The sequence below is a fragment of the Mus caroli genome, chromosome 1 (genome assembly GCF_900094665.2).
Source record: "Mus caroli chromosome 1, CAROLI_EIJ_v1.1, whole genome shotgun sequence".
NCBI classification, from domain to species: Eukaryota; Metazoa; Chordata; class Mammalia; order Rodentia; family Muridae; genus Mus; species Mus caroli.
This window is the reverse complement of record NC_034570.1, coordinates 84,445,491-84,462,377: the sequence shown is the minus strand read 5'-3', so window position 1 is coordinate 84,462,377 and position 16,887 is coordinate 84,445,491. Positions and strand designations below refer to the sequence as shown.

Below are 16,887 nucleotides of genomic sequence, written 5' to 3'. Positions count from 1 at the left end.
GGGTGTCTGTGGGTCTCCAGGCTCTGACCTCTGTCCTCCTCTGCCTGCAGCAGCAGCAGGAGATGCTGGCCATGAAGCACCAGCAGGAGCTGCTGGAGCACCAGCGGAAACTGGAGCGGCACCGGCAAGAGCAGGAGCTGGAGAAGCAGCACCGTGAGCAGAAGCTGCAGCAGCTCAAGAACAAGGAGAAGGGCAAAGAGAGTGAGTGCTGGTGGGCAGGCACAGTGAGCACTCAGGGCTGGCCCCACTGCCTCTGGTGCCTGTGCTGCTTCCCAGGCAGCTCTGGAGGGGCTTGTCACCCCACACAGGAGTCATCAGTGTCTTCAGGGTGATTGTTTCAGGTCACTTTAATTGGGCCTGGAGACCAACCAGTGGCCCTGTTTCTAACCATCCAGGTGTCAAGAAAGACTCAGTATCAGCCCGAGTGCAGGGGCATTCTGGGGCTCCCACGTTGACTCAGCCATCTTTAGACTGTTTGGCAGTACTCTTCAGTGATGCACAGAAGAGTAAAGCCGTAAAGCACATCACCTTCCGACTCTGAGGACATTGCTATGTCCCACACACACCCCTTTGGAAAGGTTTCCTGAGTACCCCAAAGTGGATGTTGGCCAATAGGTGGACATGCAGCTGAGGTCACAGTCTGTGTGTTGCCAGTCCTGCTTTGAGGCCCATTCCTTCATTGAAGTGGCTGACCTCCCTGAGAAGAGCCCAATTTAACCCTAGCAAAGAGGCCACAGGTAGCTCATTATTACTGAAATCTACCATGCAGATTGTATTAGTTACTTTCCTGTTGCTGTGACAGAAATACTATGACCAAAAGCAACTGAAGGAAAAGTGAATTCATTTGGTTTATAGTTCCATAGGGGCTGAGTCTATTATGGTAGAGAAGACAACAGAAGCAAGAAGCAGGCTGATCACATTTCATGAGAGAAGACAGAGACAGAGAGAGACAGAGAGACAGACAGACACACACCCCATGACATAATTCCTCTAGCAAGGCTGCACCTCCTAAAAGTTCCTAACTTTGATTTATATCACACCAACTGGGACTTATCATTCAAGTACAGGAGTCTAGGGGGGACATTTCTCAATCAAAGCATCACATGGCCAGACCCCCCCAAATCTTTTATCTGCAAACACTGAAAATGGCTAGCCATTTTAACAAATTATTGTAGCAAATTTTTGTATGAATTTTAATCTCCATCTGTACTACAGAACATGATGCGTATGCTTAAAACATTCTTGTAAAGTCTGTTATTTGACGTTGTTTGAAAATCGTTTTGGCATGTGATATACAAAGATGCAGACAGATAGGTCTATGACAACAAAGATTGAAAGGGAAGCTGGCACCTAGGGACCAGCTAGCAAAGAGTCCAAGCAGTTGGACGGCAGGGCCTCAGAGCCTCCATGGCTTTACACTTCCCAGGGCTGCGGCTGTCAGTTATCTCAGTCCCAGCTCTGTAGTGGATGGAGATCTCTCTAGCATCTAGTTCCCTGACTGCCATTGAGGTGTGATGTGAGTCTCTATGACTAGCCTGGCAGAGCTCCCCTTCCAGGGAGTGTTCAGTCAGGCCTTTGCCTGTGCTTCAGATAAGAGCTTCTTTGGCCTTGGTATGAAGCCGTTCCTTGTGTGTTATGGAACAGTCCTTGTTGTGAGTTGTGTGCATTACCAGCCCTTTTCTCCCTTCGAGGGGTGACTTTTTTATCATAATGCTGTTTGTTAGTCTCTCAGTTTTCTCCGTGTACTTTTGGGTTGTGTTTTTAAAAATACACATTTCTCCCAAACCATTTTGCCCTTGAGTAGTTTCCTACTTGTGTGGATGTCCATTCTGCTGGAAGTGGTGTGTGTATTGCATAGTTTAGGGTGTGCATCTGACCCCTCAGATCTCTTGAGAACCAGTGTCTGCACCCATGTGCTTCCATGCTCTCTGTTGGTGATGTCAGCCTTTGCTGTCATTGCATCAGTACTTAAGCTTCAGTTACCACAAACTAGAAGTGAGCCTGGGCCCAGCAGTGCTAGTCTTCCCTACTCTTGGGACGTTGAAAGTCTTAAACTTGATCCAGACATGTCCTGAGTTTACCTGATCCTTAGACTGACTCTGCGTATCTAGTTGGTGAGATGTGATATTTTACAGCCTTGATTATTCCTAACACCTCACTATTCTTTGGGCCTTTCTAATTTTTTCTTACCAAAATGTTAGAGTTGTTTGCTCAGAAGACTTGCATGTATTTTACCAGGCATATTTCAAGCCATCTGATTGGTTAACATTATTGTGCATAGCTTGGTTTTGCAATTTTGAAAAAGCAATTAGCAACCTGCTGACTCTTTACTCTGTGCCCAGCAACCATGCGAAACTCATGTTCTAATTACCAGCAAGGTGGGTCAGGTTTTCAGCCTATAGAGGCACATCCTCCATAAACACTGGCAGGTTGTCTCCTCCTTCCCAACCAGAATGCCCTCATGTCTCTCCCATCTTTACCTGACTGACCTAACTAGGATTCCACTAGAATGATGAGTTAAAATGGCAGTCTTGACTCCCTTCTGCTGTTGGAGGCAGGCACATTTTTCCAGAAGACTTTACTCACTGTCCTGTTTATCAAGTTACCCTCCTTTGCTAGTGCTGTGAGTTTGAATATGCATAGATATTGATTTTCCTCAGATATTTCAGCATCTTTGGGAGGTGGGCATAGGATTATTGTTTATCTGACATATTTAGTGAATGTGGCAAATAGATCTATTGGAATAGAAATTTTATCTGACATTTATAAATAGCCCTCCTCACCTTGAGCATAAAGCATTATCTTTTTCTATGTGTTGCATGCTGGGTTAGCTTGTATTTTGTATGTCTGCAACTCTATTTGTGAGAATTTGTCTTAGTTAGGGTTTCTGTTGCTGCAATGGAACACCAAGACCAAAAAGCAAGTTGGAGAGGAAAGGATTTATTTAGCTTACACTTACACATTGCAGTTCGCTATTGAAGGAAGTCAGGATAGGAACTCAAAACAGGACAGGATCCTTGAAGCAGAAGCTGATGCAGAGGCCATGGACAGGCACTGTTTACTGGCTTGCTTCCCATGACTTGCTCAGCCTGCTCTCTTACAGAACCAAGACCTCCAGCCCAGAGATGGCACCACCCCCAATGGCCTCTTGCCTTACAGCTGGATCTCATAGAGGCATTTCCTCACCTGAAGACGCCTTCCTTTCTAATGATTCTAGCTGTGTCAAGTTGATACACAAAACACGCAGTACAGATATTGGCCAGCATTTTCCTTCTTGTAATGCCTTGCATTACAAGTTTGGTGTTTCAACAGTGTTGGCCTGAGGCTGAGCTCTCTTTGGTCTGTATGAACTGTGGTGCTTTCCCATTTCACATCCTCGGTGTTGGATGTTAGCACCTTCTCTGTTGATGGGTGTTTGATTTCTTTACATTTCTTCTTTAGTCTCTCCACTCTCCTAATGCTCCTACTTTTCAATACAGTTCCTCATGGTGTTGTGACCCCCAACCATAAAATTATTCTTGTTGCTACTTCATAGCTGTACTTTTGCTACTGTTATGAATCATAAATATCCGTGTCTTCTGATGGTCTTAGGTGACCCCTGTGAAAAGGTTGTTCAGCCCTCAAATGGGTCACTACTCACAGGTTAAGAATTGCTGATCCACGAAAGATGGCCTAGTCGGCCATCAATGGAAAGAGAGGCCCATTGGACTTGCAAACTTTATATGCCCCAATATAGGGGAATGCCAGGGCCAAAAGAATGGGAATGGGTGGGTAGGGAAGTGGGGGGCGCTATGGGGGACTTTTGGGATAGCATTGGAAATGTAATTGAGGAAAATATGTAATAAAAATATTAAAAATCAAAAAAAAATAAGTGTATCATAATAGAAACAAAATACATGCTTTGCCTCTCAATCCCCAGTGCTGAGATCATGAGCACACATGAGTTATGTGGTGCCAGGGGTGAACCAAGGCTTCTGTGACTGATGGACCAACACACTATCAACTCTACATCTCGAGCACCAGAAAGGGTGTTTTATTGGTGGAAACTCTACTTTCCTTCTGTAATTGTTTGAGATTATATATAATGAAAGAACTCCACCTAAAGACTATAAAACTACACAAGATTTTTCTACTACTTTTATTGTTAATTTTTCATCTTTGCATTGGAGACTTATCTGACATTTGCATTGTAACTAATAGATTTAATAAATCATGCAAGGAACTTCACGACTAACAGACGTCCACGCCTGCTGTACAGGGACAGTAGTGAAATCTTTGTGGCTGTGTCCAATAATGAGTAGCTTTTGTTTCAGATAGGTGGCAAGGAGAGGTGAGTTGTTCTGGGGGGGGGGGGCAACTTGGTTTTAAAAGGCTGAAGAAGGGATGAGAGAGATGATTAAAAGTTTGAGGCCAGCCTGGGCTATCTAGGGAAAGTCTATAAATAAATAAATAAATAAATAAATAAATAAATAAATAAAACTAAAATGTAAAAAAAAAAAAGAATTGCTGATCCAGAGACTTACCAGTTATGTCAGTCTGCTTAGAATTCTTGCTTTTAGCTTTATGGACAGTCTCTTCAGTGTTTTTCTACTTTGTTCATTTCTATTAACTGTATTCTCCCCTTGTCTTCTGTTTTCTTTGGGTTTCTGACTCCTTCTCATTCTGTGAGTTACACATCTCTTAATCATTGGTTCCAGCCTTCTCTTCTGACATCTGAATGTAAAGCTATAAATTTTTCTCTAAGGACAACATTATCTATATTCAATAAGTTTTGACACATAATCAAACTTTGTCTTTTTATTGATTTTTTTTTCATATTGATATGTTTGTCCTTATGAGGGTCACCGTTCTTTACAAACCCCAATTATCGACCTCTTGTCTTTCCGTTTTCTTGCTCTAGACTTTAATGATGGCTTTTCCTTTCCTGCCAGCTTGGTAACTGTTGTTCTGCCACTCCTCTCCTGATCACAGCTGTGGTTAGCACGGCCTGCTTGACTCCATCACATCTACTCAGGTTCACAGAGCGAGCATCCTCTGATTCGGTTAGGACTCAAAATCTCCTTTTCAGGTGCGACTCTTATCCACGAGGTTGAGGTTTCATCTGTTGCGATTTTCCTTCTATTTCTTTCACGGAATCTAGTGATGATGAATTTTTGTCTCTGATTGTTGAAGGTTAATTTTACTGAGTGTAGATTTATTAGGTTAATATTTATTTTCTCTTGGTGCTCTAAAGATCTTATTTCCTTCAAAAATTACCATCATTCCTATTGTTCCTTTTTGAGAGATAATCTCTTATCTGGCTACTATTAAGAGTCTCTCCTCTGATATTTTCTAGTTCCATCCATTTGCCGGCAAAACTCAGGATGTCCTCATTCTTAATAACTCAGTAGTACTCCATTGTGTAAATGAACCACATTTTCTGTATCCATTCTTCTATCATGGGACATCTGGGTTGTTTCCAGCTTCTGGCTATCACAAATAAGGCCGCTGTGAACATAGTGGAACATGTGCCCCTGTGGCATGGTGGAGCATCTTTTGGGTATATTCTCAAGAGTGACATTGCTGGGTCTTCAGGTAGATCTATCTCCAACTTTCTGAGGAACCTTCAGATTGATTTCCAGAGTGGTTGTACCAGTTTGCAGTCCCACCAGCAATGGATGAGTGTTCCTCTTTCTCTGCATCCTCTCCAACATGTGTTGTCACCTGAGCTTTTGATCTTAACCATTCTGATTGGTGTAAGATGGAATCTCAGAGTCATTTTGATTTGCATTTCTCTGATCACTAAGGACTTGAACATTTCTTTAGGTGCTTCTCAGCCATTCAAGATTCCTCTGTTGTGAATTCTTGGTTTAGTTCTATACCCCATTTTTTGATTGGGTGTTTGGTTTTTTTGGTGGTTAGCTTCTTGAGTTCTTTTATACTTTGGATATTAGTCCTCTATCAGCTGTGGGGTTAGTGAAGATTTCTTTTCCCAATCTGTAGGTTGTTGACTTGTCTTACTATACCCTTTGCCTTACAGCTTTCCAGTTTCAGGAGGTTCCATTTATCAATCCCTGATCTTCAAGTGTGCACAATTAGAGTTCTATTTAGGAAATTTCCCCCTGTGCCAATGAGTTCAAGGCTCCTTCCCACTTTCTCTTCTATTAGAGTCAGTGTATCTGGTTTTATGTTGAGGTCTTGATCTACTTGGACTTGAGCTTTGTGCAAGGTGACAAATATAGGTCTATTTTCATTTTTCTACATACATACAGCCAGTTAAATCAGCACCATTTATTGAAGATGCTTTCTTCCATTGTATATTTGAAATATTTTTCAGCTATGAGTTTAACTGCAGTTTCCTTTGTTTTCCTTGGTAGTCTTAGTCTTGTCTGTGTGGTTTAATACTTTTACAAAATTTTAGAATTGATTATTTTCACCTTTTATCTTAAAAAAAAAAAACAAAAAACCCACTACCTTTTATTCCTAATACAGTGTACTTGAGACTCTAATTCCACATGTTAGGGCCATTTTCTACAACCCCTACATTTTCCCCAATTGCTTCCTTGTGGTAATTTCTTCTTTTCAGATGTCCACTATACTAATTTAATATTTTCCTGTGAAGTAAACTACTGTTAAATTCATCTACTGGATTTTTCATTTGCTAGATAACCATTTTCACATTGTTACTCAGATATTTATAATTTCCATGGGATTTCTGCCATCCATAGTTAGTTCTTTTAGAATGGCCCCTCTGGCTGGGTCTCTCCCAGCTGCTTGCTTCTCTCTTCCCTCTGTCACCCCTTCCCATTATCAGGGTACCTTGGCCTGGTGCTGGTCTCTAAATGGAAGGCTGAGATGTGGTTCACTGGCCTAGAGACAGGGTTTCCTGTTTGCTTTGTGATGTCACCCAGATGCATTAAAACATTTCAGTTGTCTTAAGTGAAGGGTTCTGAGCTGATCAGAGGTGAGTGCCAGGCCTCCTTATGAGGATGGTGCCCTCTATGGGCCTGCCTCTGAGCCCCTGAGGCTTCCTCCTCACTGCACTCCAGAGTTTGCTGCCCTGGTCCCCTGTGTTACTTGTTCTCTGATCATCAGGTACCTACAAGGAAACCATCAACCATGGTGGCTCATTCTCTGTCCCTTTCTGTCCAGCTTAATTAACCCTTTGTTCCAGGTCCCCCAGTGTTCCTGAGCTGCCAGTAGAGGCCTTAGAAACCTGCAGGTCTCCTGACCACTCCTAGCAGGTTTAACCAAGCTAACCTGCTTGAATCCCTGGTCATTATAGTCTGGAGCCCTCAACTCTCTGGACTTTTTTCCTCTTTGTTCTATTTGTGGTCTGCATCTTGTCCGCATGGAAAGAATTTGTTGGGGTTAGAGGTTTGCCTTTGTAACAAGCTTTAGGTTTGCACAATTGACATCTCACCTTTAATGAATCCTCATTAGAAGTATTTACAAATGGGACTTTTCTAAAACAAAGTCCTTATGGTTTTAAAAGAAATTAAATGACTGTCAAGTAAATTTGTTCTCAAGCTTAAGTGTAAAGATTATTATGCCAAATTACTTCTAAATGTAAATAGGGAAGTCATCTAATAATACCAATATAATTTTGTATGTTTTAAAAATTGTTTCAAAACATATTTTAAGTTTATTACTAATTTGGTCTCTTGTCAGTTTATTTCTCTATCTCATGATTTTCAAATACTAAGAAATTGCTTTCATTTACAAAATTAACAGAGTTATCAGTAATGTGATGTTTCACTCTTGAAATATGAACATATTTAATTTTTTTCACCTTAACTGGTAGAATTTCAAGATAGTTTCCTTGCCAGTATTTGGAAGGATATGCTAAGCCTGAATGATGTACACAGGCACTGTCACACCTCACTCAGCAGTGGCCTTACGGAGCAAATTCCCAAAAGGCACTGAAGGCTTTTCCAAGGTAAAGTTGCAGACCTGTTGGGAACAACATATAGGCAGGAGGATGTGTGCAGATTCAGCCTCTGTAATTGACTGCTCAGACATGTATCACTCTCAGGCCAGCCGATCTGGCGAATTGACCAGCAGGGAACCTGAGGTCAGCAATCTCCTCCGTAGCAGCTCTCAAGTGCAGCCAGCACTGAGATCTAGACCAGTGTACTGCAGTTCGTGGCTTCCCTTACATTCATGATGGGCTGCCTTCCTCCAGGAAGCAATCTCCCTGTCCTCACAGGAGTATGTGAGGAATTTGACCATGTACATGAAGGGTAGCGCTGCCCTATAGAGCACATTCACAGAGCCCAATCCACTGGTACAGTGCTCAGCCCTGGACTAGCCACTCCCTTCCTCATTCGTGGCTCACATGTGCCTCAGTGTGTAGCCTATATACTTGGCTTTGGTTTTGTTTGTTTGTTGAATATGGGAAATAGTGGCTGTTTATCAAAAGATTACAGTTCAGATTTTTAAACATCAGCCAGTCAGTCTGTGCCACAACCAGCCAACAAATAACAATTTTTCTCATTGCTGAAAAGCAGCTCAGTCTGAATTACTTTCTCAGAGTTTACAAAAATGATCCAATAAAAATATTATTTCAAGGCTTGCAGAATATGACTTCAGAAAACATCTCAGGTCTGTTTATGGGTCAGAAATGATCTCTGTGCTATGTGCTAAGCCCCGCCCCATGTTGACCCTGTGCTGGAATGTTCCCAGCTGCACTCCAGCCCTATTACAGGCAGCAGCCGTGGTTTTCACTTTGTGGATTTGGGTGGTCAGGTTTTATTATTAATAATAAACTGCTCAGTTGAGTCTTTGGCAAGCTTGCTCAAGCTTCGAAGCCCTAAGAATGGAGTCCTGTGGGGAGAAGGCAGCTACGCAGACCAACACTGGGAGATGCTCTTATGTCGGGGCCGGGCAGCTCAGCCATGAAGGGGAGTCTTGTTTGTGCCAGCAGATGCAAATGTCAGGAGGCATCTTCAGTTTCCAAACATTTGCAAACTCAGTGCAAAGTGTTCGTGATTTCATTTCTTAAGGTTTTGTGTAACTGACTTTATTTAGTATTTAATGAGTTTTGTATACATCTATAAACATTTACAGTTTAAAACATTAATTCCTAATCATGCTGCAGTTTTACTTAATGATAACAAGTCATAAGTTCACCCCACCAACAGTGAGTTCTTAAGAGTACATGGCACTTTCCCTCACAGGTAACAGCAGCGTTACCTTTATCAACCATGTTCCCATTTGGACACACTTGGGAGCATTGAGGTCTGAGAACAGGAGGTCTGTCCTGGCAGAGTCAGATAGCACGGCTCCATGTCATGCCTCTGGCTACAAGCACAGCTCTGGTGGCTGGTGGCCTCACTTGGGGGAAAACTCTTGAGCCACTTTGAAAATGACGCCAGGCTGGGTGATACTCAGTGGCAGAGCATTAAAGAACCTAACAGCTTCATCTTTGTAAAGGTAAAAATGCTAATTTTATTTTCAGTATGTTTAGCAGTGATGTCTAGTTGCTTTGTGTTGGTAGGCTTGGGTTTCACTTTTCAAGTAGCTCTTCTGTTCCCACCACACCACAGGGTATTTCCTTTATTGTTGATTATAAAGGCACCTGGTGTGTTTGCAAGCTTTACCCTTTTCTTGGTTTGCATTGCTTGTGTTTCTGTTCAGTGTTAGCCTGTTGCTCTCAGGAGTATCTAGTAGTGTCACATGGAGAGCAAACAGTTCCATGAATACACGATCCCTCCAAGTCCATGCATTGGCAGACGGTGGGAGAGTAGTACTGGAGGGTGGTGGTTTGCTGCCTAGGGTCTATAGATCCTCCACCCTCCACGCCTTCAGATCAGTGGGGCAGCTTGGACACTTGGGCTGCCGTGCAGGACCAGAGGACTGTAACCAGCAGTAACTCTGCTTCGGCCATGTGTTGAAGGTGAAAGGGGGTGCCCATGTGCCAAGATGGCTTTAGAGCCTGCAGAGAAAACAGTACTAAGGAACCCAGGGCCAGAGCAGAAGGCTAGCTGAAAGGATTGTCTGCTTGATTGTCTGATTGTCTATCTTGGGGACTGAACCTAATGGGTTTGCTAATACTCACCAAGAGTCTCTGTTCCTCACTCCCAATTATTATCCAGTTTTTGAAAGAAAAAAAAAATCAATGGCAGAGCTTTAACAAAAAGGTGAGGGAAGGATGTGGCATGCACACTACATATTCTGACAAGAATATCCAAAATAGACTTCATAGAAAGTAAATGTGTGAGTGTCACACATCCAGACTCTGACTAGAAATGACACAACGATGGATGGATGCAGTACCTCACCTCCAGACTGTCACCTGACCTTTACACCTTCCACCAACAACTTGGGCCTCAGAATGCCTGCTTATAGGTTTCCTTGTTTCCAAAGTTTAAATGTGTAAGCTCTCAATAAATTATACAAGCAGCAAAAACAACATAGCCACCCCATCTTTCTTTCTCTCTCTCTCTCTCTCTCTCTCTCTCTCACACACACACACACACACACACACACACACACACACACACACACACAGCAACTCCTGGAAAGAACCAAGCCAAGGTAGTACAGTAGGTCCCACAGCTGTCCCCAGTTCCTTAGGGTACCAGTGGAGTGTCTGCATTCAGGAGTTAACCCTGAGTGCTGAAAAGCGGAATCTATCACTGATGCCCAGTGGAAGGAGCCGGTGTCAATGTGCAGAGACATTTTGGAAAATATATTAGCAAAATATCTTGAGGTTGTTTGTGTGGTAGGATCATTCTGTTGGTCCTTTGTGCTACATGAAGTATTTGGGATCATCCAAGATGGTATTTGAATACTGTATTATAGCAGGAAGTCCTTACCATAGTCTTCAGTACAAGGATGCATAGGCACAGTACTGAGGTATCTCGCAGAAAATCTGTAGATCCCAGATTATGCAGGGTGAGTAGGGGCATCTTTATGTAGTCTGTTTCTACAGTTTTCTTTAATATACCTTTCAGCAACAGTCACCATACCATAAGAAAGCCCTTAGATATACAACTTCCACCTGAGTAGAATGATAATATCTGCCCACCAGAGTGTGTGGCACCAGACAGAAGGGGACAGAAACGCACTGGATACTAGGAAAGCCGTACACTAGTGTGTGTTGCACACTGGCTACCCTGCTACCCAGTAGAACCTTATTCCCCAGGGTGGTTGTGTAGAGAATTCCATTTGCGTGGAATTTAGAGTCTGCTGCTTGTTCATTTAGAAAAGTGAAGCCACCATGCTTCCAGCACTTGGCTCTGAAACTTTAGCACATGGATATGAAACCTCCCAGTAGAAATAAGTTGTGCTAGCTAACAGAAGCTGTTCTCATGCTGAAGTCTGTGTTTTGGTAGAGTGCACTCATGCAGTGCTTAGATAGAAGACCTCCCCTTAAAGCTCCCTGGCCTTGGGAGAGCACTGAAGAGGAAGATCTCTTCCTGCCTTGTGCCCCAGACTGCCTGCTCCACACTGCTTTCTCCTCCTTACTCTCGGCTTCCCTTCCAGGTGCTGTGGCGAGCACAGAGGTGAAGATGAAGCTGCAGGAGTTTGTTCTCAATAAGAAGAAGGCTCTAGCTCACCGGAACCTGAACCACTGCATTTCCAGTGATCCCCGCTACTGGTATGGGTAAGTGGCCTGGGCCTGTTCTTTGGGTGTCTGGCATACTCAGCTCTGTGGACAGGTTTGAGTTTTTCAAAGATCACCCAATATAGGGGTGGCAGAGATACTGAGCCCCTAAAGCTATATAAGCAGATCTGAAGGGAGGAGGTCTGGGGTAGTGTATGTCATGGTCAGCTAGACGAGGCGTGGATCTTAAGGTCACCAAGTGGCACTCCTGGCAGTGAGGACCTCTGGCTCAGTCATCCATAGACAGCACTATGTTCAAAAGAAGCAAGAATGGAGGAGGCAGAAGGTGAAACCTTGTATTATATAGAGAGGGTGGAGGAGTAGGGGAGGTGAGGAAGACCAGGAGTCTAGTGTGGACTTTGAAACCCATAACAAGTATGAATAAGGACAGAAGGAGGCTAGAGGCCAGCCTGGGCTTTAATGTGCAACAAGAGGTATATGTCAATGGAGAGTGCCATGTTCATTTTGCCAGAACCAAGGGAAGATAATGGAAATGACACCTTTGTGAACACAAACCTTTTTAAAGGTTCCTAAGGATTACTGACTGTAGGCTTTTAGCAGTCCTTCTATAGTCTAACTTACCCTGAGCCTATACCGTCATTTTTTAATATGCATGTTGTCTTGTGGAGAATTGGAATTCTCTTTGGACCTGACAACATCTTTACGATCCAGTTACTGAATCCTTGGGAGAGATGGGTGCAATTAAGATGAGAGATCAGCCTGGGTCAGAGCATGCATCTGATCTGGGCAGCTCAGAGCAGATCATGTCTATGCTGAGATGCAAGCAGCTGACTTGCCCAGCATTAAGAAAAAAACGGCTTGGGTGGATTCCCCAGCATGTGCTGTTTGTGGTGTGCTGTAGAGCCCACTGAGGAGACTTGGGCAGTTCTCACACAGAACACGTGGCTAATTTGCAATAATTTTATGTTGCTCTTAGGGTCGTTTCATCACTGGAAAGAAACAATGGGGTAGTTTTCCTAAATCAAAATGAAGTCATTAATTTTACTCAGGGAAAAAAATAGCTTTTCTTAGAGTCTCAAAATGGACAACCATTTCTACTAAAACCCCTCTGGTCCCACTAAAGTAGCCCATTTATTTACATGGAAGACCTCAGTTCCCACAACAACCTGGGGAAGAGCATTTGTACAGTGAGACTCTTCATTGTCACTTAGGCTCTGTGGCTGCACACACTGCATGTCTTCTGAAGCAGGCTATTGGCCTTTGTGTAACTCAGAAGAGGGTGAAATAGGTGGCCCATGAGGTGGAATGAAGAGTAATTGTGAGAGCCTCAGCCTGGGCTGTTCTCTGCAGACTCTGCTGGAGAGGTCAGCCTGGACTTCTGCCATGGAGGGGTTCTGTTGTCCTACATTTACATGTGGGAGTCTGGATGGTCAGGGGGAGGTAGCCAAGGATAGGCCTTGGGGGATGGTGATTTGAAGGTAGACACAGAGTGCAACTGGAAAAGGCAGTAGGACCAGACAGGGCCTAGAAGATATAGAGGGACCTAGGAAGGGGAAGCTTCCTAGACCAGGTTGGTTATTGTCATCATAATAAGGAACAAACGGGGACCACTTCTCAGAGAACAAGATAGGGCAGTCCAACTTAGGTCCTATGGAGCTCAGTGGGTAGTGCTGTTACAAGAAAGTACAGGGCTCAAAGAGGCAGCTTTGCAGGGTGTGGGACTTGGGAGTTGTATCAACAGCCCCAGGAGGGCAGTCACACTTGAATAGACAAATGGAACAGGAAGAAAGGCTGACAGGAATAGGGGTTGTGGAGGTGTGTTGAGCTGGGTGAAAGACTCAACCAGCAGGTAGCTTCCTCCAGTTGAGGAGTTACGGTGTAGGGAAGGGAGTCCAGGACATACTTGGATTAAAGGAATAGCACCTGAAAAGGAAGGGTGGCAGGGGGTGGGGGTGGGGGGTGCCTTTGCCCTGAGCAGGATGTTCAGGAAGGTTCCTGTACAAGGCCCTCTTCCTGAAGCAGTTTGGAATTGAGGTGGCTAGACAGGACAGAACTTGATATCAGACGCATCATCCAAGAAGACAGCTTGTTTTTCTTGAGTTTGATAACCATGTAAGGATCCTGACCAGCCATCATGGAGGTCCACCCAGGTGCAGTGTCTGACCCACTAGGACACCATGACAGAAGAGAACCAAACCACTATCCAGCTTCATACATCATGTGACAATTGCCAGGAGCAGCCCAGAGCCATTGAGATCTGAGTATGAAGGCTAAGGCAACAAAACTTCTAGAAGGAAACATGAAGGAGGGGTTTCTTTTCAACAGTGAAATTATCCTTAAGAGATGAATATGGTCTGTGTACTCATACACACAGCTACTGTGTACTCATATACATAAAATAAACAAATAAATAGAGTCCTCCTGGTAAGAGAGAGATGAGTAAAACTATTTAAAATTAACAACATGTTCTATGTAAGAACTTGTAGCATCTCTTCATCAGTGTCATCAGCTGTGACCCTATTACCTGAAATAGTTAGGCCCCATCAACATTTAAAACAGCTCCTTGAAAGACACCTTTAAGAAAAAGTCAAGCAGCCAGGCAGTGGTGGCACATGCCTTTAATCCCAGCACTCAGGATGCAGAGGCAGGTGGATTTCTATTAGTTTGGGGCCATTCTGGTCTACAGAGTGAGTTCCAGGACAGCCAGAGCTGAACAAAGAACCCTTGTATCAACCAGTCCCCCAAAAGCAAGCAGTAGGAAATCCTCCAGTGTGCATCTGTAGAGTGCTTGTGAAGCTACTGCAGCTTAGCAAACAGATGGCAAAGATGTGAACAGCTGTACCACACAATAAGCCGTGTGGGTTGCCATCCTAGTGAGACACTACTTCTCACCTACAGGGCTGGCTAAACTAACAGAGCAGGGGTGGCAGGGCTCTCCCCTCCTTCACAGACAGCTAGGGCAAGATGAAATGGTCCTATTGGAAATGGTTTACCAGATCTAAGAATGATGCTGTGACCCAGCAGTGCACCTTCAGGTATTTGCAAGTATACACCAGGCGTATACTCTGTGGTCCTAACAGAAAGGACCCACAAACCCGTAGCAGGTGAGTGGCCTGATAGGTTGGGCCACTATACCCTGCAATTATGCAGCAGTGTGGAAACCTCACATGTCCTGTCCTTAGGTCAGACACACAGCCACACCTCATGTAAAACTGGACTCAGCCCAATGAAGCTAAAGAATCATCAGCAAAGGGGCAGAGGGGATGGTCTGGAATTGGGAATGTTCAAGGCTTGATTGATGGTGATAATCCATGTAGCGAGGAGAGTGATCACAATTTGGGGCTTAAAACTTCATCTGAGCCTACTTTGTGCCATGTTGTGCCATGTGTCCATGCTTTAGATCCCAGGCCTGTGAAATTGAAGCTTGCAGAAACTCCAGACCACAGGATTTCCATGAATAAGCTTCATATTAATTATATTGAAATAGTATTTTTATATCTCAGGTTAAATAGAATTCTAAAGTTAATTTCACCTATTTCTTTTACTCATTTTTAAATAGCTTCTAGAAAATGTAACTTAAATGTGTAGTTCACACATTTCTGTTGGACTGTAATGTTCCACTTGATTAACAAGTTTTATTTATTTTAAATCACTAGTATAAATCTGATATAATGGAAAAGCCCATCTTTGATAAAATTTAAATGTTTTAATTTGTGTTTTATTTCACATTCAAGGTGGTAGTTAGAAAGAAAACAGAAGTTTGTTCTTCTGTCTTGAGTAAGACAAGAACTGCCTTTTTTCACTCTGTTTTACCTAGTGTTTTTGGTGGTGCTGATGGTCCTGCTGGGAATTGAACCCCAGGCCTCATACGTGCTAGGCAGGTACTTGTCCACTAATGTGTATACACCTAGCTCCAAAGACTTCCTTTAAAGAAGGCCTGGTCAGTAAACCAGCATCCTCCTATCCTGGCTTTGTCTGCATCCTAGACTAGTTATCCAAGGTCGGAAAGCTGGTAGCTGTTCTTGGTCAGAGAGAGTTAGCAGCTGCTCTGTGGTCCTTGCCTCTGGAATGTGGTGGTAGATTAGTCTGTGTGGAAGAAGGTTGAGTAGGAAGCTATAAACTTAGATGGTTGGTGTATACATAGGTGTCAGTGATGGGGCATGTAGTGTTAGCATAAGACTGAGCAAGGGATGGGATTTTGATCTTGATCACACATCTGGATACTTCTTCAGTGAGTTTATTCCAGGGTAAGGTGACTTAGCCTGGCATCTGGAAGCCACACCAAGGCTATCTGCTGGCATGTGTTCCCAAGTGCCTGCCTGTTCCTGGCATGCAAAGGGAGCAATGTCAAGGACCATGAGAAGGGGGCTGCTCCTTATGGGTGAACTGGTTATGAGGACATGGAGGTCCTCCTTCTGTAATCTCTGGACTCCCACAAAGGCTCCACTGACTGTCCAGAACCAGCTCCAGCTCCAAGAAGTGTTTCTACAAGATAAGGAGATATAAGCAGCTCTGAGAGCTGTGGGCCTGGCTCGAGGCAGGTGGTTCAGAGTAGCCTCTTGTTCCAGCTCATTTACAGCCACGACAGAAAAGTGGGTCTTAATATTAGCAGGACCTTGAGAGATGAGATCAGTGGGAGGAGGTCTACTAGATCTGGAGTGACCAACTTTTCCAACTTACTCCTTAGTAGGAAGAAACCCTGTCATGAAACATAACAATTGTTTAGTTGTCTTTATTGCATTTCTTTAATTACCATATTAAATTACTTTCCTATAGTTGACTATCTTTTTAACCTATACATGAGTGCACTCATGTGCATGTGCACAATACACACACACACACAGCATTCTGTGTTTGGAGGAAAACAAAAGGGATGCCAAGGACCCCATTAGCTTAGCATGTAAGAAGTCTTCAGGGATGCCTTCTTAGATGTGTCTGAGAGTCCCTTCAGTCCATTCTTTGCATGATACACTTTCAAATATTTAAATATGCACCTGCCTGTGCTCATCTGAGAGCTCCCACTCTAGGTTCACATAACTCCCAATGTGTGGAATGCAAATAATGTATATTTAAATAAATCATTTAGCAAAGTCTAAACTAGAAAGTAAGCAGATGTGTTTTGAGCCATTAAACAGATCTCCTGTACTCAAGACCACAGAATGTCTCATGCTGTCAGAATTCAGAGGAAGGCTTGGCTGCTGGTACATCCACAAAGTTTTGCTAAAGGTCGCCTAGGATGGCCTCAGTGCCCTAGACGTACCCTGCAACCAGACTACTATTTCTGCTTCTGTTCTTCCTCCTCTTCCTCTTCTTCTTTCTCCTCCCCCTCCTGCTCT

General features: G+C 43.6%; 1 protein-coding gene across 9 annotated transcripts in view; it reads left to right on the top strand.

Annotated features, from left to right (window-relative positions):
• Hdac4 (histone deacetylase 4) overlaps window positions 1-16,887 on the top strand; it is a 242,442-nt gene that overhangs the window by 158,636 nt on the left and 66,919 nt on the right. For 8 of the 9 annotated variants that reach the window (XM_029480595.1, XM_029480619.1, XM_029480630.1 and 5 more), the window contains 2 exons: window positions 51-201; window positions 11,470-11,590. In XM_029480595.1, coding sequence (XP_029336455.1) covers window positions 51-201; window positions 11,470-11,590 — 272 coding nt within the window. The remainder of the gene's footprint in view (window positions 1-50; window positions 202-11,469; window positions 11,591-16,887) is intronic. The other variant, XM_029480601.1, reaches the window with a different exon arrangement.